The 17,807-nt window shown below is 42.2% G+C and overlaps 1 protein-coding gene across 1 annotated transcript in view; it reads right to left on the bottom strand.

The window, feature by feature from the left end:
- The window catches only part of Fam71d (family with sequence similarity 71 member D), a 32,202-nt gene that overhangs the window by 8,912 nt on the left and 5,483 nt on the right, over positions 1–17,807 (bottom strand). The window contains exons 2-7 of the mRNA XM_013354459.1: positions 13,949–14,030; positions 12,606–13,032; positions 11,764–11,914; positions 9,887–10,086; positions 7,427–7,970; positions 3,037–3,275 (exon numbers count right to left, since the gene is read on the bottom strand). Coding sequence (XP_013209913.1) covers positions 3,037–3,275; positions 7,427–7,970; positions 9,887–10,086; positions 11,764–11,913 — 1,133 coding nt within the window. The 5' untranslated portion in view covers position 11,914; positions 12,606–13,032; positions 13,949–14,030. The remainder of the gene's footprint in view (positions 1–3,036; positions 3,276–7,426; positions 7,971–9,886; positions 10,087–11,763; positions 11,915–12,605; positions 13,033–13,948; positions 14,031–17,807) is intronic.

Genomic DNA, 17,807 nt, shown 5'->3' with positions numbered 1-17,807 from the left:
ATTATCGGATGCCTGCGTACATGTGCATACAGTTACCCCTGATTATCGGATGCCTGCCTCACTCGTGCTATTCCCATATATGCCGGGGAGTTTTATAGCAACCAGATAATCGGCCAACTGTCCATCCACACAACTCATCCTTATCCTGTACCTGTAGAAATATAGATCAAGGAAACAACCCAAAGAGGGAAGTAATTTATTGGACTGTAGTGTTTTGTAGATAAAACCTGCAGGTGATCCATATGGCCACGGAAGAAGGGTCAATCAGGAAACATTCTGCTGTAGGACACAAAAGATGCTCACCAGGAAAGGCAGACACACAGAACTGAGGAAGACTCACAAGCTAGGAGAGAAAAGTTCCCAAGACAAATATACAATGGGGTTTAATTACAGCAGGGTGGGAAGAGGCCACGGCTGGAACAGAACTGAATCATCTAGGAATTGATAGTTGTTGTAGCTATTGATAGATATTTCTTTTCTTTCTTTTAAAAAACGATCTGTTTTGTTTATTTTTTAATTGCGTGTATGAGGGGGAGGGGAGAGGGCCTGTGTACACAGAGGGCACGGGACAGGTCTGCCTAGGTAGCCCTGGCTAGCCTGTATAGACCAGGCTTCCTACCCACTCACAGGATCTGCCTGTGTCTGTTTCCCACATGCAGGGATGAGAGGTGTGCACTCCCATGCCTGGTAATTCAAAATGTTATTACAGTTTTTTTGTATTCCTTTGTTTTATTACAATTGGTAGAACATAGAGTATACAGATATATTAATGGAAACATTCTTAATTTGTTTTAAAATTTAAGTAGAACACATCTAGAAGTAACTTTTTAAATTAAGTTTTATTGCTATTGTGTGTGTATATGATGCGTGCGTGAGAGTGTATGATTTATGTGTGAGTGTGGGCACACTTGTGCCACTGTGTATGTGTGTGTAGGTCAGCGATCATTGTCAGGTTTTTGCCATTGTTTCTGGTAATCTAACTCAAGCTATCAGGCTTGGCCAGCTAGCACTTTTATTTGCTGAGCCGTCTTGCTGACCCTAGTGGGTGTTGCTTGTGGTCCTAACATGTAGGGTTGACATAGAAAGATATGAGCTAAATAGTGAATTTGAGATCAGCCTGGGCTGGTCAAAACTAAAACAAATTGGCTGTGCTTTGAAGTAAATCGCTTTATCATGATACTGGGAAGCTCAGTATTAAATAGATATTTTCTGTTTGGCCGGGCGGCGGTGGTGCACGCCGTTAATCCCAGCACTCAGGAGGCAGAGGCAGGCGGATCTCTGTGAATTCGAGGCCAGCCTGGTCTACAAGAGCTAGTTCCAGGACAGGAACCAAAAAGCTACGGAGAAACCCTGTCTCGAAAAATCCAAAAAAAAAAAAAAAAAAAAAAAAAAAAAAAAAAGAATATAAATTTTCCAGTGAGGACGAACTATCATGACCATTCTGTTCTGTGTTTGTGTGACTAACATTAAGTTTCCTCAGTTTTATGCTAAACTTGCTTCATTTGCCTTCCAAGATTCTAAGACATTAGAAATCTAAGAACTTTACTGTCACAGGAGGATAACTCAGAATAATCTTTATTCTGTTGTTTTGTCTGGCTTAGAAAAAGCAAACTAAAGTTTTAAGAAATAAAATATATTTTTATAATTTTGCAATCAAAATGGCATAAACCAAAGAAAATTCATAGTTAAAATAAAACTGTCCATTAAAATTTAGAAAGTGCCTTTTACCTTAAAAAAAAACTTTGATAACTCCTGTTTTTTCAAGTTCTTAATTTCTGATTGTTTAAGTTTTCTACTTTGCATTTTTATTAAACGTCATTAATTTATTGTCTCCAAGTTATGTTTTTTTAGACAGATTTTCAAGACATATCCAAGTTTTAAAAAAAATGTATATATTTAATAGTTTTGGTTTTCAAGATAGTGTTTCTCTATGTAGCCCTGGCTGTCCTGGAACTTGCTCTGTCGACCAGGCTGCCCTCGAGCTCCCAGAGATCCGCCTGCCTCCCGAGTGCTGGGACTAAAAGCCTGCATCACCACCGCCTGGCAGTGGGACACTTAGGTTTTCAAAAATTAGCTATTTCAATAGCTTATTACTTTGTTCTTTTTGATAAAGCAACGAATCTCTTTAGCACTTCAAATTACTTAATAAATTCTAGTTGCTTTCATTCCTAAGTTAATTTTTCTTATCCTGTGTATGTGTGTACAGTACATATAATTTCTTCCCCCGCCCTGTGCTGAGGACCAAGCCCAGGGCCTTCTGTGCGCTAAGCAAGTAGTCCACCACTGAACTTCCCTCCAAATCCTCCTTTAAATATATTTATTTAAAAGGTAGACCGAATTGCATTCCTCATTCTTATTTTTACTAAGTTGTCTACTTAAGGTAGGGTCTAACTATGCTTTCCAGGCTGGTCTAGAACTCATGGGCTGAAGGGATTCTCCAGCCTTAGCCGCAGGGCTGGCTGGGACTACAGGTATGGGCCACCCAGTCTAAGATTAGGGTTAGATCCAAGTTCTTGTTAAGGGTTACCCTAGAATGATTGTATTAACTTGTACCTTTATACCATGATCATATTCATTCACATTCAGCTTGCAATCAGCTTTTCAGTAGAAGTATTAAAATAATTAAAAGTCTTTCATATTATTGGAAATACAGGGATGGGTAAGAGATGTATAGAGACTCTGTAGAAAAAAATGTAGATATGCACAGTGATAAAAAAATACCCACAATCTTTCTAGAAGTTAACACTACAGCTCTAAAACATGGGCCCTGTGCTTCTCTGTATTTCCTAAAATGCGTGCTTTTGGCATTCGACCAATAGTCGGAATACCAACCGAGCAACATAAAAAGCTGATGTGGAAATAAAAATTAGCCAAGGCTGACCCAAATGTGGATGGCTAAGGAGTGCCTGTGCCATCTCTCTGTCACACTGTATCTGAGACCCTTCAGAGACAAATGCCCGAGTTTCAGGGAACAACAATAGGTGTGTACATAGGGTACACCCTAGATTGCCCACAACATTTCCCCATGACACTGACCTGGATTCTGTAGCCTTGAGACGCGCATTTGGAAGATCAGTCAACTTTTCTTCCAAGGCTTTATCACCCGTTTCTATGGATATATTTTCCTCGCTTTTTATAGAAGTCAAAGTAGTCTGGAAACATCTTTCGCCTTGGAAAGTGAGTGTTAGGTCTGAGATGGTGACATGTTTGGAGGCATCTTTGAACTCGTTCTTACTTTTTATGTCTAGTAGACACCCATGCCTCAGGACATTTTCCTTGGGAAATGACAAGCAATAGCAAATCAGTAAAGGAAGGACATCATGCAGAAACAGACTGTTTAGGGAGCAGTTTCTAGTCATTTTATTCATTCTTATTGAGTGTTCACAAGTCCAGGGACAGGGAGTAGTAAGTCATGGTCTTTCCCGGCTATGGAAAAAAGCCTGGGCTGGTGTGGAGGCTGGGTGCCATGGGAACCATGGCAGGCTCCGCTGCAGCCTAATGCAGTACATTCAGTTCTGAGTGCCATGCACCAGTGCCCCCATCACATAAGATGATTAGTGTGTAGTCATGACACCCATCTTTGAATTAGGGGGTAAAGAAGGTTTTCTGGGAATACCTTGCATTCTACCTCAGTCAGGTTGCTCTTAGGAGCATCTCATAGGTCATGGGAGGTTGGGGCTCATAATTATAATAATTCTGATTTTTGAGATCTACAGCCTAATCTAAAATGCAATTCCCTGAAACCACTCCTCTGTTTTTAATGGTCTTCCCATCACATACCACTGGTCCATGTCTCTCAGTGACCGTATTAGAATGTCTCATGTGGGCCTCAGTGCAATCAGTCAGCAAACTCTATCCCTCTGTCTCTAACAGTCTTCACATCTGCTCTTCTTCCTCCATGACCACCACCTGTCCATTCTAGTCCTCTTGGGCCCAGTGGCACATATCTGCAGTTCCAGCACAGGGGAAACTGAGGCTGGAGGGTTGCAAATTCAAGGACAGTCTGGGCTATAATAGCAAGACCTTGTCTCAAAAAACAACAGACAAAGCCCAACCCAAAGCATGTCCTAGGAGTAATGCAGTGATCTTATTTCCTGAAGAGAGAACTCCATTTTTTCTTACAGTGGCAGCCATTTCTATTTAGTATAAATTTAAGGTTCTGTAAGGAGAGTCTGCTTAAGAAAGGCCAGCTGCTCTTCCAGAGGACCCAGGTTCAATTCCCAGCACCCACATGTGACTCACAACTGCCTGTAACTCCAGTCCCTGGAGATCCAGTGCTCTCTTCTGGCCTCTGTGAGCACTGCACACATGTGGTGTATGAACATACATGCAAGCAAAACATCCATACACATTAAAAAAGAATCCTCTGAGGAATGAAGTGAAAGTTAGGAAATGTTTCCTTGTGTGGTGGCCCTGTGCAGAAATAATGGTTCTCTGGCACACAATCTCCATCCTACTTTCATCATGGATTTTGCATAGATCTGCTTTGAGGTCATTTTGAAGTTATCATCTATATTTCTAGTCTAACATTTTATATTTATTATTATTACATGGAGGTTCTAATCTCAGGCCATATGCACAGTGTACCAGTGCTTTGTACCACCGACTTGTATCCCTATCCTTTTTCCTACTTTTAATTTTGGGATGAGGTCTCACCAAGTTCTCAGGCTGTCCTGGAACTCATCCTGCAGTCCATGCAGGCCTTGAACTCTAAAGCTTCTGTTACAGGCTTTTGCCACCAGCTCTGTGTAATTATCATCAGAATTTTCTACCTGTCATTAGAAACTGTGGAAAACTATTTGAATATTTCCTATTTTAAAAGTACTTACCTGTAGAATAGGAAACAAAATTCAGAAAAGCAAATAAGGTACAATCTGGGCATATTTCCTCAACATAGAGACAAACTGTTTTTCACAGTTTATGTTGTTTCTTATGTATGTCTGTATGTGTGGTGCATGTGTGTGTATGTGCTTGTGGAGGTCAGAAGTCCACATGGACTTCTTCCGAATCCCCCTCTATCTTATGTTTTGAAACAATGTTTCTCAGTGGGACTTGAGGCTCACTGTCTAGGCCAGACTGGCTCTTCAGTGCTGGGATTTCAAGTGTGTGCCCCCATGCCCAGGCTTTCATGTAGGAGCTGGGCATCAAACCTAGGTCCGCATGCTTGTGCAGCAAGCAGTTTACTAACGGAGCCATCCATCTCCCCAGCCCTATTTTTTCTTTTAGTGCCTATGTATCCATGCACTCTTATATCTTAGAGATTATAGTCTTCCGTTTTTTTGTTTTTTGTTTTTTTTTTTTTTGGATTTTTCGAGACAGGGTTTCTCTGTAGCTTTGGAACCTGTCCTGGAACTAGCTCTCGTAGACCAGGCTGGCCTCGAACTCACAGAGATCCGCCTGCCTCTGCCTCCCGAGTGCTGGGATTAAAGGCGTGAGCCACCACCGCCCGGCTAGTCTTCCGTTTTTTAAGTTAATTAAGAACATCTTTTCAGGCCAAGAAATGCTTCTGAATAATTTTAACAAGTATACAACACTGATTTGTCTAATAGAGTTTTGCTATAATCTTGATGTATGTTGGGAGCACCAAACAGAGGACTGTGAACTTGCCCTTTGTAGTTCCAAGTTTGTTTGGCTCTTCTTGGCAGGAGTTTCTCAACCTGTGTGGTGTGACCCCTCAGGGACAAACCAGCTTTTTCACTGGGATCATATATCAGGTATCTTACATATCAAATATTGACGTTACAATTCATAACTGGCAAAATTACAGCTATGAAGTAACAATAAACATAATTTGTGGCTCGGGGTCACCACAACATGAGGAATCACATTAAAGGGTAGCAATACTAGGAAGGTTGAGAACCACTGGGTTAGGCTGTCCTCATGCTTTCATTACTTTGCTGTTATAGGCATGGTGTGGATATGCGATGATTAACATCTTCCTTGTGTGTGTGTAGTGCCTGAACTCAGGGCCTTGTGTGCACCAAGCACATATAGTATCACTGAACCATAGCCCCAACCCATGATTCACATCTTTGTAGCTAAACTTTTCGTTCCTGTTAGAGGGTATGCATTATGTATGTCTGAGAGTATTGGATCCTGGAACTGAACTCACAATTGTGAGCGGCCATGTGGGTGTTGGGACTTGAACCTGGGTCATCTGGAAAAGCAGCCAGTGTTCTTAACTGCTGAGCCACCTCTCCAGCCCTGGTCTAATATCTTTGAGATTCTTGGTTCACAATCATCTCAAGAATGTGTGGCCAGTCCTCACCCATCCTGCAGATATCTCCCAGCGCTCACCTTACCACTCCTTTTCTATCGTTCACTGTCTTCACTCTGTGCACAGTCAGTTACGTGGGTTAAATCAGGGAGGAGACTTTAGAAGAGGAAAGAGATGCTGATCATCTGGTATACCACTGCACAGCCGGTAGGGAGCAACACACCTTACCTGTTTCACAGCACAGAGACTACGGACGTAGAAAGATGGGAAGAGAGATTTTTAACTTTTCCTCTTATATTTCTCTTGTGAGATGTCTGTCCTCAATCATAACCCCTTTTATACCGTGGATCTAGTTGAGATTTTTCACTAGTTGTCTTCAAGCTGATCTCTACAATCTATCACACCACCAGATTGATGTTTTTAAAATTTTTACTTTTATTTGTGTGTGTGTGTGTGCACGCGCACGTGTGTGTGTGTGTGCAAGCATGAGTGCATGCCACATGTATGCAGGTGCCTGTGGAAGTTAAAAGAGTATCACATCTGGAGGTGGAATTGTAGGCAATTGTGAGCTGAGGATGTGGGTGCTAGGATCTGGGGTCCCCTGGAAGAGCAGGAAGTGCTCTCTGTTGCTGAGCCATCTCGTCAGCCTGCTATATTGATATGTAAGATGCTCAGTTCCTTAATTCAAAGTTGAAGTTCCCATTTCCTAATGCGGCACTCAGCTTGGAGTGACTTTTATAGTTCTGTGTCTTTTTTCTTCCTGTACTTCCTGATCTTTAATTATTTTATTTTCTGATTTCTGTCCTCACCTTTTCTTATTGGAGCCTCAGCCCATCCTCATACTCAAATCATAAATAGCCATTAGGTTATATTAATATTCTCATTTTAGGTTGTATAGGTTCAGCAATTTAGTCGGTCATAAATGGGATACCCAAAAGCTAAGATTCTAACCCCGGTCTTCTGATCCTGGCCCTGAAGTTCTCTGTGTCACACTACTGCTTCCCGGTACTGGAGTAAGTTTGATACAGGGATGGTCACTAGTTCAGGGAATATTTTATGACTTATACTGGGCTCAGGGGTTGAATCCTTTGTTGAAACCGTGCTACTCAGAGTTGGCTCCACAGCGTTTTTATCATCAGTGTTGACTGAGAACTTGGCCACAGCTCCTGCGCTTGGCCACCAAAAAATGGAAGTCCCTACAACACATACCTTTTCCTCTTCCTTGGCCTTTATTATGTCGTCGTTTTCAAATACTACTGTGACCCCTGGGACATTCGGGGCCTCTTTGTCTTCTATGACTTCCGTGACCTCTGTGACGATTTTTATATCTGGAACGTCTGTGGCCCCAGTTTCTGGGATATCGGTGACATCAGTGACATCAGTGATATCGGTAACATCTGTAAATTCTGAGAAGTCTGCACTTTGAGTGACGGTGTCGGAGTAGATGCGAGTGTGGGAGTGCACAGCCTGCAGCTCTGCAAAAGCCGTAATGTCCATGATGTCCATCGAGCCTGTGATGTCTGTGCTGTTTGTGATTTCTGAGAGGCTGGAGACCTCGGATACTTTGGAAGTTCTGGCTTTCTCCTGGTTCAAGAGGGTGATGAGGTCCACCCACTGGGAAAATACGATATCCTGTTTATATACAGGAGCACAGAGCTGTAAATAGTAGGCTCGGCCACTTATCAGCTTAACTTTGAGACGCATGTTCTTAGCACTGTGCACAGAAAGAGTCACAAACTGCAGAGGGAGAAACCTAAAAACAAACGCAAGTGGAATGTCATCTGAAGACCTATAAAGGATTTACCGGCTTGGAGAATGAGACCGTCAATGGCCTTGTGTCCCAGATAGCTGAGGGTGGGAGCTCCTAACAGCCATCTCATCTTAACCATGCCTCTAAGACTCTGATGTCACTAAGTGACAAGAACATTGTTTATCACGAGGAGCTGCCCATCCTCATTAATCCTGAAAAGTTGAGGCTGAGGGCTGGTGAGATGGCTTTAACTAGGTAAAAGTACCCACAGCCAAGCTTGATGACCTAAGTTCAATCCCTTGGACCCATATGGAAAAGGACAGGCTAATTCCACAAACTTGTCTCCTAATATTGGACTGTGTATGCACTGCCCGCGCGCGCGCACACACACACACACACACACACACACACACACACACACACACACAAAATAAATATATTAGAAGTTGAGGTTTACACATCTGTGAATTCAAATAAAAGCTACATTGAGATTTACTATTATTCCAGTCAGAATGGTTTCTATCACTAAGACAAACAACAGGTGCTGGCAGCGATACAGGGAGAATATGGAAAGCATTATGTACTACTGGTAGGAGAGTAACTTAGTGTAGCTGCTATGGTAACCAGTCAGCATGGAGGCCCCTCAAAGAGCTAAAACTTGAACTCTCACATGATTCAGCAATGTCATTCCTGGTTGTGCTCGTCCAATGGAATCTAAGGCATCATGCAACAGGTATACCTGCTTACTCCTGGTTTCCAGGGCACTGGTCACAGCAGGTATACCTGCTTACTCCTGGTTTCCAGGGCACTGGTCACAACAGGCAAGTTATGGAATTAGACCAGGGAGTATGAACAGATAGATAGATAGATAAATACACACACACACACACACACACACACACACACACACTTGAGCTTTATTCATCCATAAAGAATAACGAGATGATATCTGCAGGAAAGCGTCTAAAACTAGATTTGGCATTAGGTGAAATAAGCCAGATTTAGGAAGTCAGAAGTATCATGCCCTCTCTCATGAGGAGTCTGGATGTTTAAAAAGGTGGGGTGATAAAACAGTTGCTGTGTGATCCTGATGGCCTGGTTTTGGACTTTGAAACTCAGTACAAGCATCTGTAATCCTAGCTGGCCTTACTGGGGAATGGGAGGTGGAGATGGGAAGATTGTTGGAAGCTTCTGCACTAGCTAGTCCGGAGTACACAGCAGTGAACAAGAGAGATGCTGTCTCTTGCGGGGGAGTTGATGACTGACACCTGAGGGTGTCCTCTGACCTCCTCATATACACAAGACACACATGCACCATGTACACACACACACACACACACACACACACGCATGTGCACCCCCACACATACAATTACACAGACATAAAAGACATGAAAGTAAAAGGAGACTATATGAGATGAAGAAGAGGCCCGATGGGATGGGGTTGGAGGCCAAGGGAGGGTAAAGAAGGATGGATATGTTCAAGGTACTTAATGCACACATATGGAAACATTATAATGAAACTCATTATTTGTACAGTAAGTATACAGTGATAAAATTGTCTAAAAATGAGGCCAAAATTAAGCTACTTGATCAAGATCATAGACAAGATGAGGCCAGACAAATTCTGATGGATGCGAGGCCACTGTGGGGAGGAAGAGCAAGCTCTTGAGAGGCTGCTGTTTTTAGTCCTCATTACTTTATGTTTTTCTTTTCTTTTTTTTTTTTTTTAAACTTAATTGTCAGTTGTCATGAACCATTTTTTCCCCTGGATGCTCTTATAGACACCCCTGCATCATCTGAGAAAGTAATGCGCCTGACGGCTCTTTTGGAACCCTAGCTGTCAGCATCTCCACTTTCAGCTCGGAGGGGCTATGGTGTTCTCTGAGAGACTGCTGTCCTCCTGTCCCGTGACTCACCTGGTGAGCACCAGCTTGTCTGTGGAGGAAGATGACAGGAGGCGTTTAAAGAGCGGTTCTGATTCTTTTCTAGCCTCTGGGGTCAGATGTGCCAACAGCATCACATTGGGGGTCTTGAGGACGGGATTGGAAGAACAGATGCCGATGGTCACCCAGTTTGCTCGGTTATGCAGATAAATCGATTCACCTCTCCTATTGACCTGAAAGCAGAGAACAGGAAAGGAGTTTCTTGATAAAAGGCATAGATTTAGCACCCTTGCTTGCTAGAGCAGTGTAAGTGAGGCCAGAGAACAGGGGAAATGAGCCATGGTACCTCCATTCCTTGACTTGTTCATGATTTGGAGATAGCAGAATGAATAGCCACAGTCTCTGGCCTGTGGAGTCTCCTAGGGAGGACCAGAGCTAGCGACTAAGGTAACTATTAGTACTTCAGGGTACTATGGAGCATGTGACTGGGGTATTGACTTAGGAATGAAGTTAGCACACATGTAGCAGTTAGTTCAAGTGAGCAAGCACTCTGGGTGCTTTCTAAGATGCTTGCCTTTCCCCCCCTCACTTGAACCTCCAGAGTCAGGAATTTTGGTAGCTTGCTGCCAATGACTAACTAGGAAAAACTGGGCATCTTGGAGAGTGTGAATGCAGTTATGTGGGACTGTGGCTGATATGTAGATCATAAACTCCCCCTTCCTCGTGTGGGGCCAGGGTTGTGTGGTTAGAGTGCACAAGAGATAGTATGAAAAAGGTTCAGGAATAAAGGGGAAAGAGATTAGCAGGAGGAAGTAACCGAATGCCAAAAACATTAAATTATGACATCATGTGTTCCTGGGGATCGTGTGTCTAGGGCAGCACTGAAACATGTTCTGGAGACTCCGCTCTTCCCTGTGGTACATTGGACACAGAGATGTCACGCTAGTCCTCCACACTTATGAAGAATGAACTCTCCTTATCTTTGAAGTGTCTGTCACCTTCCTTGTTATACTCTGTGGGATCAGCTGAAGGTGTTGGCTCTGTGTTCAGCAGCAGACGATCATGACATTTCTGTGAGGGACAGGCATAGTTCACATTGCTGAGCCCATATCTTTGCTTGAGAGCCTAATGTTGAGTGTTGAGAGGAAAGCCCAGCCAACTCCCAGGTGCTCTGCAGCTTCATTCATGACGCTGGCACATTCTTACACGAAAGAACTCTTGCCTCTGACGCTATCTGACAGTTATATTGCCCTTTCAGGACCAACATATAAGACTTATTTTAATTCTTAGCACTCCCCAGATTGTTGTCTACTTACTTGGTCACTAGGGACTGACCCCAGGGTCTTGTGCATGCTAGACCAGGACTCTACCATTGAGCTCCTCTTCAGCCTCAGACGTTTGTCTTTAAAATATAGGTCTAGGGGCTAGAGAATAGCTCAGCCGTAAGGCCTTGCTCCTCTTACAGAGAACCTGGGTTCAATCACCAGCATCTACATGCTGGCTCACAACCATCTATAGGCATATACATGGTGTATAAACACATGCAGGCAAGCCACTCACATACTTAAAATATACAGTTTTAAAAATTAAAACTCTAAGAAAGAAATTATCTGGATACCTTCCTGTGATAGCATGTTCTAAACATCATTTTGTGTAACAAGATTATGTTAGCATGACAATTTGGTTAGCATGGTAGAATTTGGACAGAATTCTCGCCTTTGAGTTTGTTTGGAACATTTTTCTGTAACACTAAGTTTTCAGGCTTTTTAAAAGTCACAAAGCTGTCCCCCTTAATATCACACTGTGCCCTCAAGCCACTAAAAAGATTTCTCTTTTCAACATTTCACTGTCTTTGAGAAAATGAAATCTGGAAGTGACAGGACTTGATTGAGAGTGCAAGTGTTATTTACCTGAATAAAATTGCTCTCCAGTATGGGAGGGGTTATAAAAGGGGCATACTCTCCTCCGTCCAGCACATTCTTAAGACGCCCTAGACGGAAAGCCTCTGGGATCCAGACAGGATCTTTGTCATCCTCTGACTGCTTGTTCTTCTCCATCATGCTGACATGGAACATCAGAAAAGCAAGAGAACAGAGAACAAACGCATGAATCCGCAAAGAAGGGCATAGCTACACTGCATCCTTTAGTTATTACTGAGTAAGTTTTTATCAAATCTGTGATATGCTTGACTCCATGCCAGGCAATGTAGGCACATATACACCAGGAACTTATACTTTGGGGGGTGGCAGACAGTTAGCAATCAAACACAAAAGTTGTCTGATAGTACAAACAGCAGTCAGAAAGAGGAACCGGTGTGTGACTGGCAATCCTTACTAGTGTGGGAAGGAAGGTAAGGAGACTTTTTAACATATGCCTTCTCTCTGAAACCATTATTTTCTATTTTCCCCATAAATTAATCATGGTGGGATCTCATGTCTTTTTGGGTAAGGATGTGAAAAGTACATCAAACACCTCACACATGACTGAGCCTTAGCCTTTGTTAGGGAGATAAATGGGATAATCTAATCAAGGACAGTCTATTCCCTGCTACATAACTCATGCTCTCCTTCTCTGAAGACAGCTTCAGCAGGAAACAATGTGTCTAGGCCACTGATTTCACCCTTTGTCTATCAGCAATGATTGTAGGAAGGGAACAAACAGAACCCCCAAATTTATGTACATACATTCAAGAGATTGTAATCTTATTTCTGTAAGAATATACGCAAAAGGTCAAAAACTAAAAGATACTAACCTTTACTGATCATTAAGGCAGTGTAAGTCACAGCTACAGTCGGTCCTTGTGTTCCTCCAGAGTCCAAGAAGAACGGTAATTCCTAAGCATGTCAGGGTTGTGCCTCTCACAAGCGCATGGCCTTGGGCAAGCTGTGCAATTCCCTTTCTTAGCACGGTTTTCCCTGCCAGGCTTTCTACTGTTAGCAACTCTGTGGCTCCCTTTGTAGTTCCTTAAAATATGTTCACAGGGAGGATAAAATCAGTCAAGATGAGCACGAGAGCGAAGACATGGGAAGACTGAAATAGCCTGTCGAAGTTAACTACTGAGAAATGGCGCCAGCACATCCGTCCTTAGAAGTTAACTACTGAGAAATGGCGCCAGCACATCCGTCCTTAGAAGTTACTACTGAGAAATGGCGCCAGCACATCCGTCCTTAGAAGCTAAACTGTGAAAAACAATGAGAAACAAAAAGCAAAGACAACCATCATCATCACTTAAAATAGAGATGACAAGAAATAATAATTTATACACTAGTGCTTCTATGGGGTAAGCAATAAAGATTTTGCATGCCCTATCTCATTTAGTCATTTAATTTGGGCTATGCTCATAGACACCACAGCTAAGGCTGAGAATGGAAAAGTAACTTTGCGATCATCACACAGTTTCTGCCTAATAAACTAGGATTCAGATCCCCTTATCCTGACTTGAGGAGCTCATGGCTGTTGCCCAACCCTGTCCTTTTGTGCTTGGAAAGCTAGGTGTGGGATCTGGCAACAGTGAGAGAGCTTGGGATGATGGGAAGAAAGGAGAACAGGAGCAAGGAACACAGAAAACATCTCTTTCCTTCCTGTTTCCTTCTCTTCCTAAACAGTTTGGTCCTGATGCATTGGTGAGACAGAGAGAGGTTGGAGAAGAGGGGAGGATGAAATTAGGCCTAAGGAAGGCAGAGCAGTCCCCTTGGCTTAGCTGTCACCACCTGTCAGCTCAGGCTCTCATATCTCTTCCCATGCCTCCAATCTAGAAGAGATGGTCAAGGCTGGTGAGACAGCTCAGTGGGCAAAAGCTGGCAGCCCAATTTCATCCTCAGAACCCACATAGTGGGAGAGTCAACTCCTGCTAGTTGTCGCTGCCTCCCATGCGCATACATAGATATAATAAAGATTGTAAACTTCATCATCGTACATGTATCTTGGCACATGGAGTCTCCAGGAGAAAGGAAGACGAGAGCTCATAGAGAGTCATAGGTAGAAGAGGGAGGGGGAGAGGACAGGAGGAGGAAAGGTCAGGAGCAAATGTGACCATGCAACTAACTGTCCATGGTCTCATCTACAAGGACCATCTTGTAGATGGTCAAATCTTACCTCAGGGCCGAGTCACAATCCTGTGTTGGAAATGAAGTTTGCAACTCACTTCAGTTTGAGTTTCCTCCTTTTCATGATGAAGCTTTTATTAGAGAAACAAATACAGAAAATAAGATATTGTACAGAGGAAGCTAACTTCATTTCTATACCTTCTATTTCATATGTTGAAGTCTAAGCTTTAAAGTCTTGTAACTGTGCCAGATGGGTTTTATGGTTTGGATGTTAAGTGCCCTCGATAGGATCATAGACTTAAACTTTGGACCACTAGAGCTTCAATGCAATCAACGTGGATCTATAACTTGATAGCATCCCTGTGAAGTGGTGGAAACTTTCAGAAGTTGGGCCAAGAAGATGGAGGAGATCACAGGGAATGTGTTAGGCAGCTGTAGCTTGTCCTAGGGGTCCTTTCTCTTTCTTCTTCTCTTTTTCCTTCTCCATCCGCCATGAAAGGTGAGCGTCTTTGCTCCATGACTACTACCCTGTCTGGGCATCATCAGAATGGGCTATTTGAATCCAGCAGCTGCAACGGATTCTCATTCACTGTGGTCACTGCATGTGTGTGCATATGTGCTTATGTATGTGTTCATGTATGTGTGATAAGGTATGCATGTGCAGCAGGGTTTCTCACTGGTAGTGGAGTTCATTGATTTAGCTACACCATCTGGCCAGCAAGCATTAGGATTTTCTTATTTGGATCCCTGGCACTGGGATTATAGGTACATGCCACTCCACCTGGCTTTTTGCATGTGTTCTGGGATCAGGTCTTCATGCTTGTGTAGTAAGTACTTCCTGGCCACCTCATCATGGTCATATATGATTGAACCCAAACTAGCAATTGGTCTGAAACTGCTTCTATGCCCAAGGAAGCTATAAGGTAACAAGTTCTGCACCCAAGGAAGCTATAAGGTAACAAGTTCTGTGCCCAAGGAAGCTATTAGGTAACAAGGTGAAGAAAGTAATACAGATTATGCTGTTAGGTTGTACTTCACTGCTATTGAAACTGTGTTCCTGTGGTTACTTGTAGCTATTAATGTCACCTTCTGTTAACATTAAGAAAGCCCAGCACAAAAGTAACAGAACTGATATCAGACACCTGGAAGGTCTCAGAGTAAGTGAGGCAGATCAGTTGTTATAGACAATGATGACCGAGTTGATTCCTACAACCCACATGGTTGAAAGAGAGAATTGGCACCTGCAAGTTATCTTCTAATCCCACATGCATGTGTGTAATAGGAGGCCGCTTGTTTGTTTCCTGGCTGCCCAGACTCCTGAAATAACCACGCAGAAATGATATTATTTCCAATACTGTTTGGCCAATAGCTTAAGCGTATTTCCAGTTAACTCTTATATCCTAAACTAACTTATCTCCATTAATCAGTGTATCGCCACATGGCCGTGGCTTACTGACAAAGTTTCAGCATGTCTGTCTCTGGCAGTGGTTCCATGGCTTTCCCCAAACTCTGCCCTTTTTCTCCCAGCGTTTAGCCTAGCTTTCCCTGCCTAGTTTGGCTCTACCCTATCACAGGCCCAAAACAGCTTCTTTATTAACCAATGGTATTCACAGCATACAGGGGGGGCATCCCACATCACCTCCCCTTTTCTGTTTAAATAAAAGGAAGGTTTTAACTTCAACACAGAAAAATTACATTTAATAGGGCTGCTGTGATCAAGCTGCTTACCAACCCTCCCCTGAAAAGTCATCGTGAACACTCCTAAAAATACTTTGCCCAACAAAAAGCAGGAAGCAGTTTAGAGAGTACTACACCCATATTCCCAAATATTGTCTATAAATGTTTGTTTATATTTAAAGGGGGATATAATATAAAGATATGAATTGTTATGATCTTGCTTTATTGATACAAATTTAAGGTCAATTTTGTTATATGTATGTTTCTGCTCTTGATTAAGGTATTGTGTTTGTGCAGCTCATTTAAAAATGTAATATATAATTAAGAAGTATAGGTTAATAGAGTCATCTATAATAGTTCAAGCTCATAGTCATGTTAGCTAGGTTTTGAGATACACTTCAGTTAGATAGGTATTTTCAAATCTTTCTGAGACCTTCAGAATATGGCATTTAAAATGTTTTAAGGACTCAGGACTGCTTGATGTTGTGCTGTATGAACTGGACATGCAGGACCCACAACAAAATGACTACAGAATTTGCCCAAAGGTGAGACAATCCTTTAGGGTTCCTGCTTCATGAAAGAGTTTGCCAGACATTCTGCAGGATACAGAAGAAAGTTACTGAAAAACTGCCAATATAGGCAGAACTGTCTTTGAAATTTCCTGCTTCATGGAAAAGTCTGCCTGACACTATGAACCTGTAGGCCGAAGATGGATGCTCTAGCAATACAGAAGAACTTTAGATTATCAACCCAGCATCAAGATGTCTTTGTCAGTTCTAGAGTTTTAAAAGTTGCTTACAATGCACTTTCTATTTACTTAGGTAATATTATATCCTTCTGGAATCTTTGATGGAGTTGAAGAATAGATAGTTGTAGTTATAGTTTTCCTTAGCTTTGATAAAAGATAAAGTATATATAAATATTGTAACTGTAATTCTTTCTTGATACCTATTTTGTTATATGTAATTTTACTATGTTAAAGTTAAAACCTTCCTTTTTTTTATTTAAACAGAAAGGGGGAAATGGTGTGGGAGGTCCTTCTGTCTATGTGTTGCTTTTATTGGTTAATGAATAAAAAAATTGCTTTGTCCTATAGCAAGGCAGAACTTATCTAGGCAGAGAAAACTAAACTGAATGTTGGAAGAAAGAAGGCAGAGTCAGGGAGAAGCCATGGAGCCGCCATTAGAGACAGAGATGCCAAAACTTTGCTGGTAAGCCACAGCCATGTGGCAATACACAGATTAATGGAGATGGGTTAATTTAAGATATGAGTTAGTCAGAAATACGCTTAAGCTCTTGGCCAAACAGTATTGCAAATAATAAGGGTTTATGTGATTATTTCTGGGCTAAGCAGCTGGAAACAAACAAGTAGCCTCTTACAACACATGCACACCTTGGCAGGTGTGTATTCACACATATGCACATGCACGCACACACACACATGCATGTACCACTTTAAATAAAACATTTTAAATGTGCAGATGATAGCACAAAAGAGCAACAAATAGTTAATGGGTTAGAAAAATTCAAAGTAAGCATTGGGTTGTATAAGTCCATTTTTCTTTTTTCTTTTTCTTTTTGTAGTGGCTCATAGTATTTTATAATATCTTAGACTTGAATAAATAAAGCACTCAATTCTTGATCATTCAGAGCTGGATGTCAGAGTACACATCTTTGAAACAAAATCACTCCAAGAAAGTGAAAACATTACTTGTTAGAAGTACATCTTATTTTTGTAGATACTTACTAAACAGTAGATGCCACATGGCCACTAGGACCAGGAATGTCTCTTTCCAGTGCAGTCACTGTAGCCTCTATGATACCCTTAAATTAAGATCAGAGGCTGTGTAGATGGATTTGATGGGTAAGTTCCCTTGTTACACACTCCCTAGCACCTATGTAAAAAGCTGGCCATGGCGGTGCATAATTATAACCTCACAGCTGGAGTAGAGACAGGAAGATCTTCAGAACTTGCTGGCTAGTCAGTCTAGCCACAATGGCAAGCTTCTACTTCAGTGAAACCCTATCTTAAAGGATAAGGCAAAGAGAAATAGAGGAAGACACCTGGCCTCTTCTCTAAACTCTGCAAGCAAAAACAGGCATAGGCATCCATACACCCACGTGCATCTAACACACACACACACACACACACACACACACACACACACACACCCCTAAAGTAAAAAATACACCCATGTGCATCTAAAACACACACACCTAAAGTAAAAAAT

The sequence above is a fragment of the Microtus ochrogaster genome, chromosome 1, assembly GCF_000317375.1.
Source record: "Microtus ochrogaster isolate Prairie Vole_2 chromosome 1, MicOch1.0, whole genome shotgun sequence".
Lineage (NCBI taxonomy): Eukaryota > Metazoa > Chordata > Mammalia > Rodentia > Cricetidae > Microtus > Microtus ochrogaster.
The sequence above is the reverse complement of the archived record's forward strand: the minus strand, read 5'-3'. Positions and strand labels throughout refer to the sequence as shown.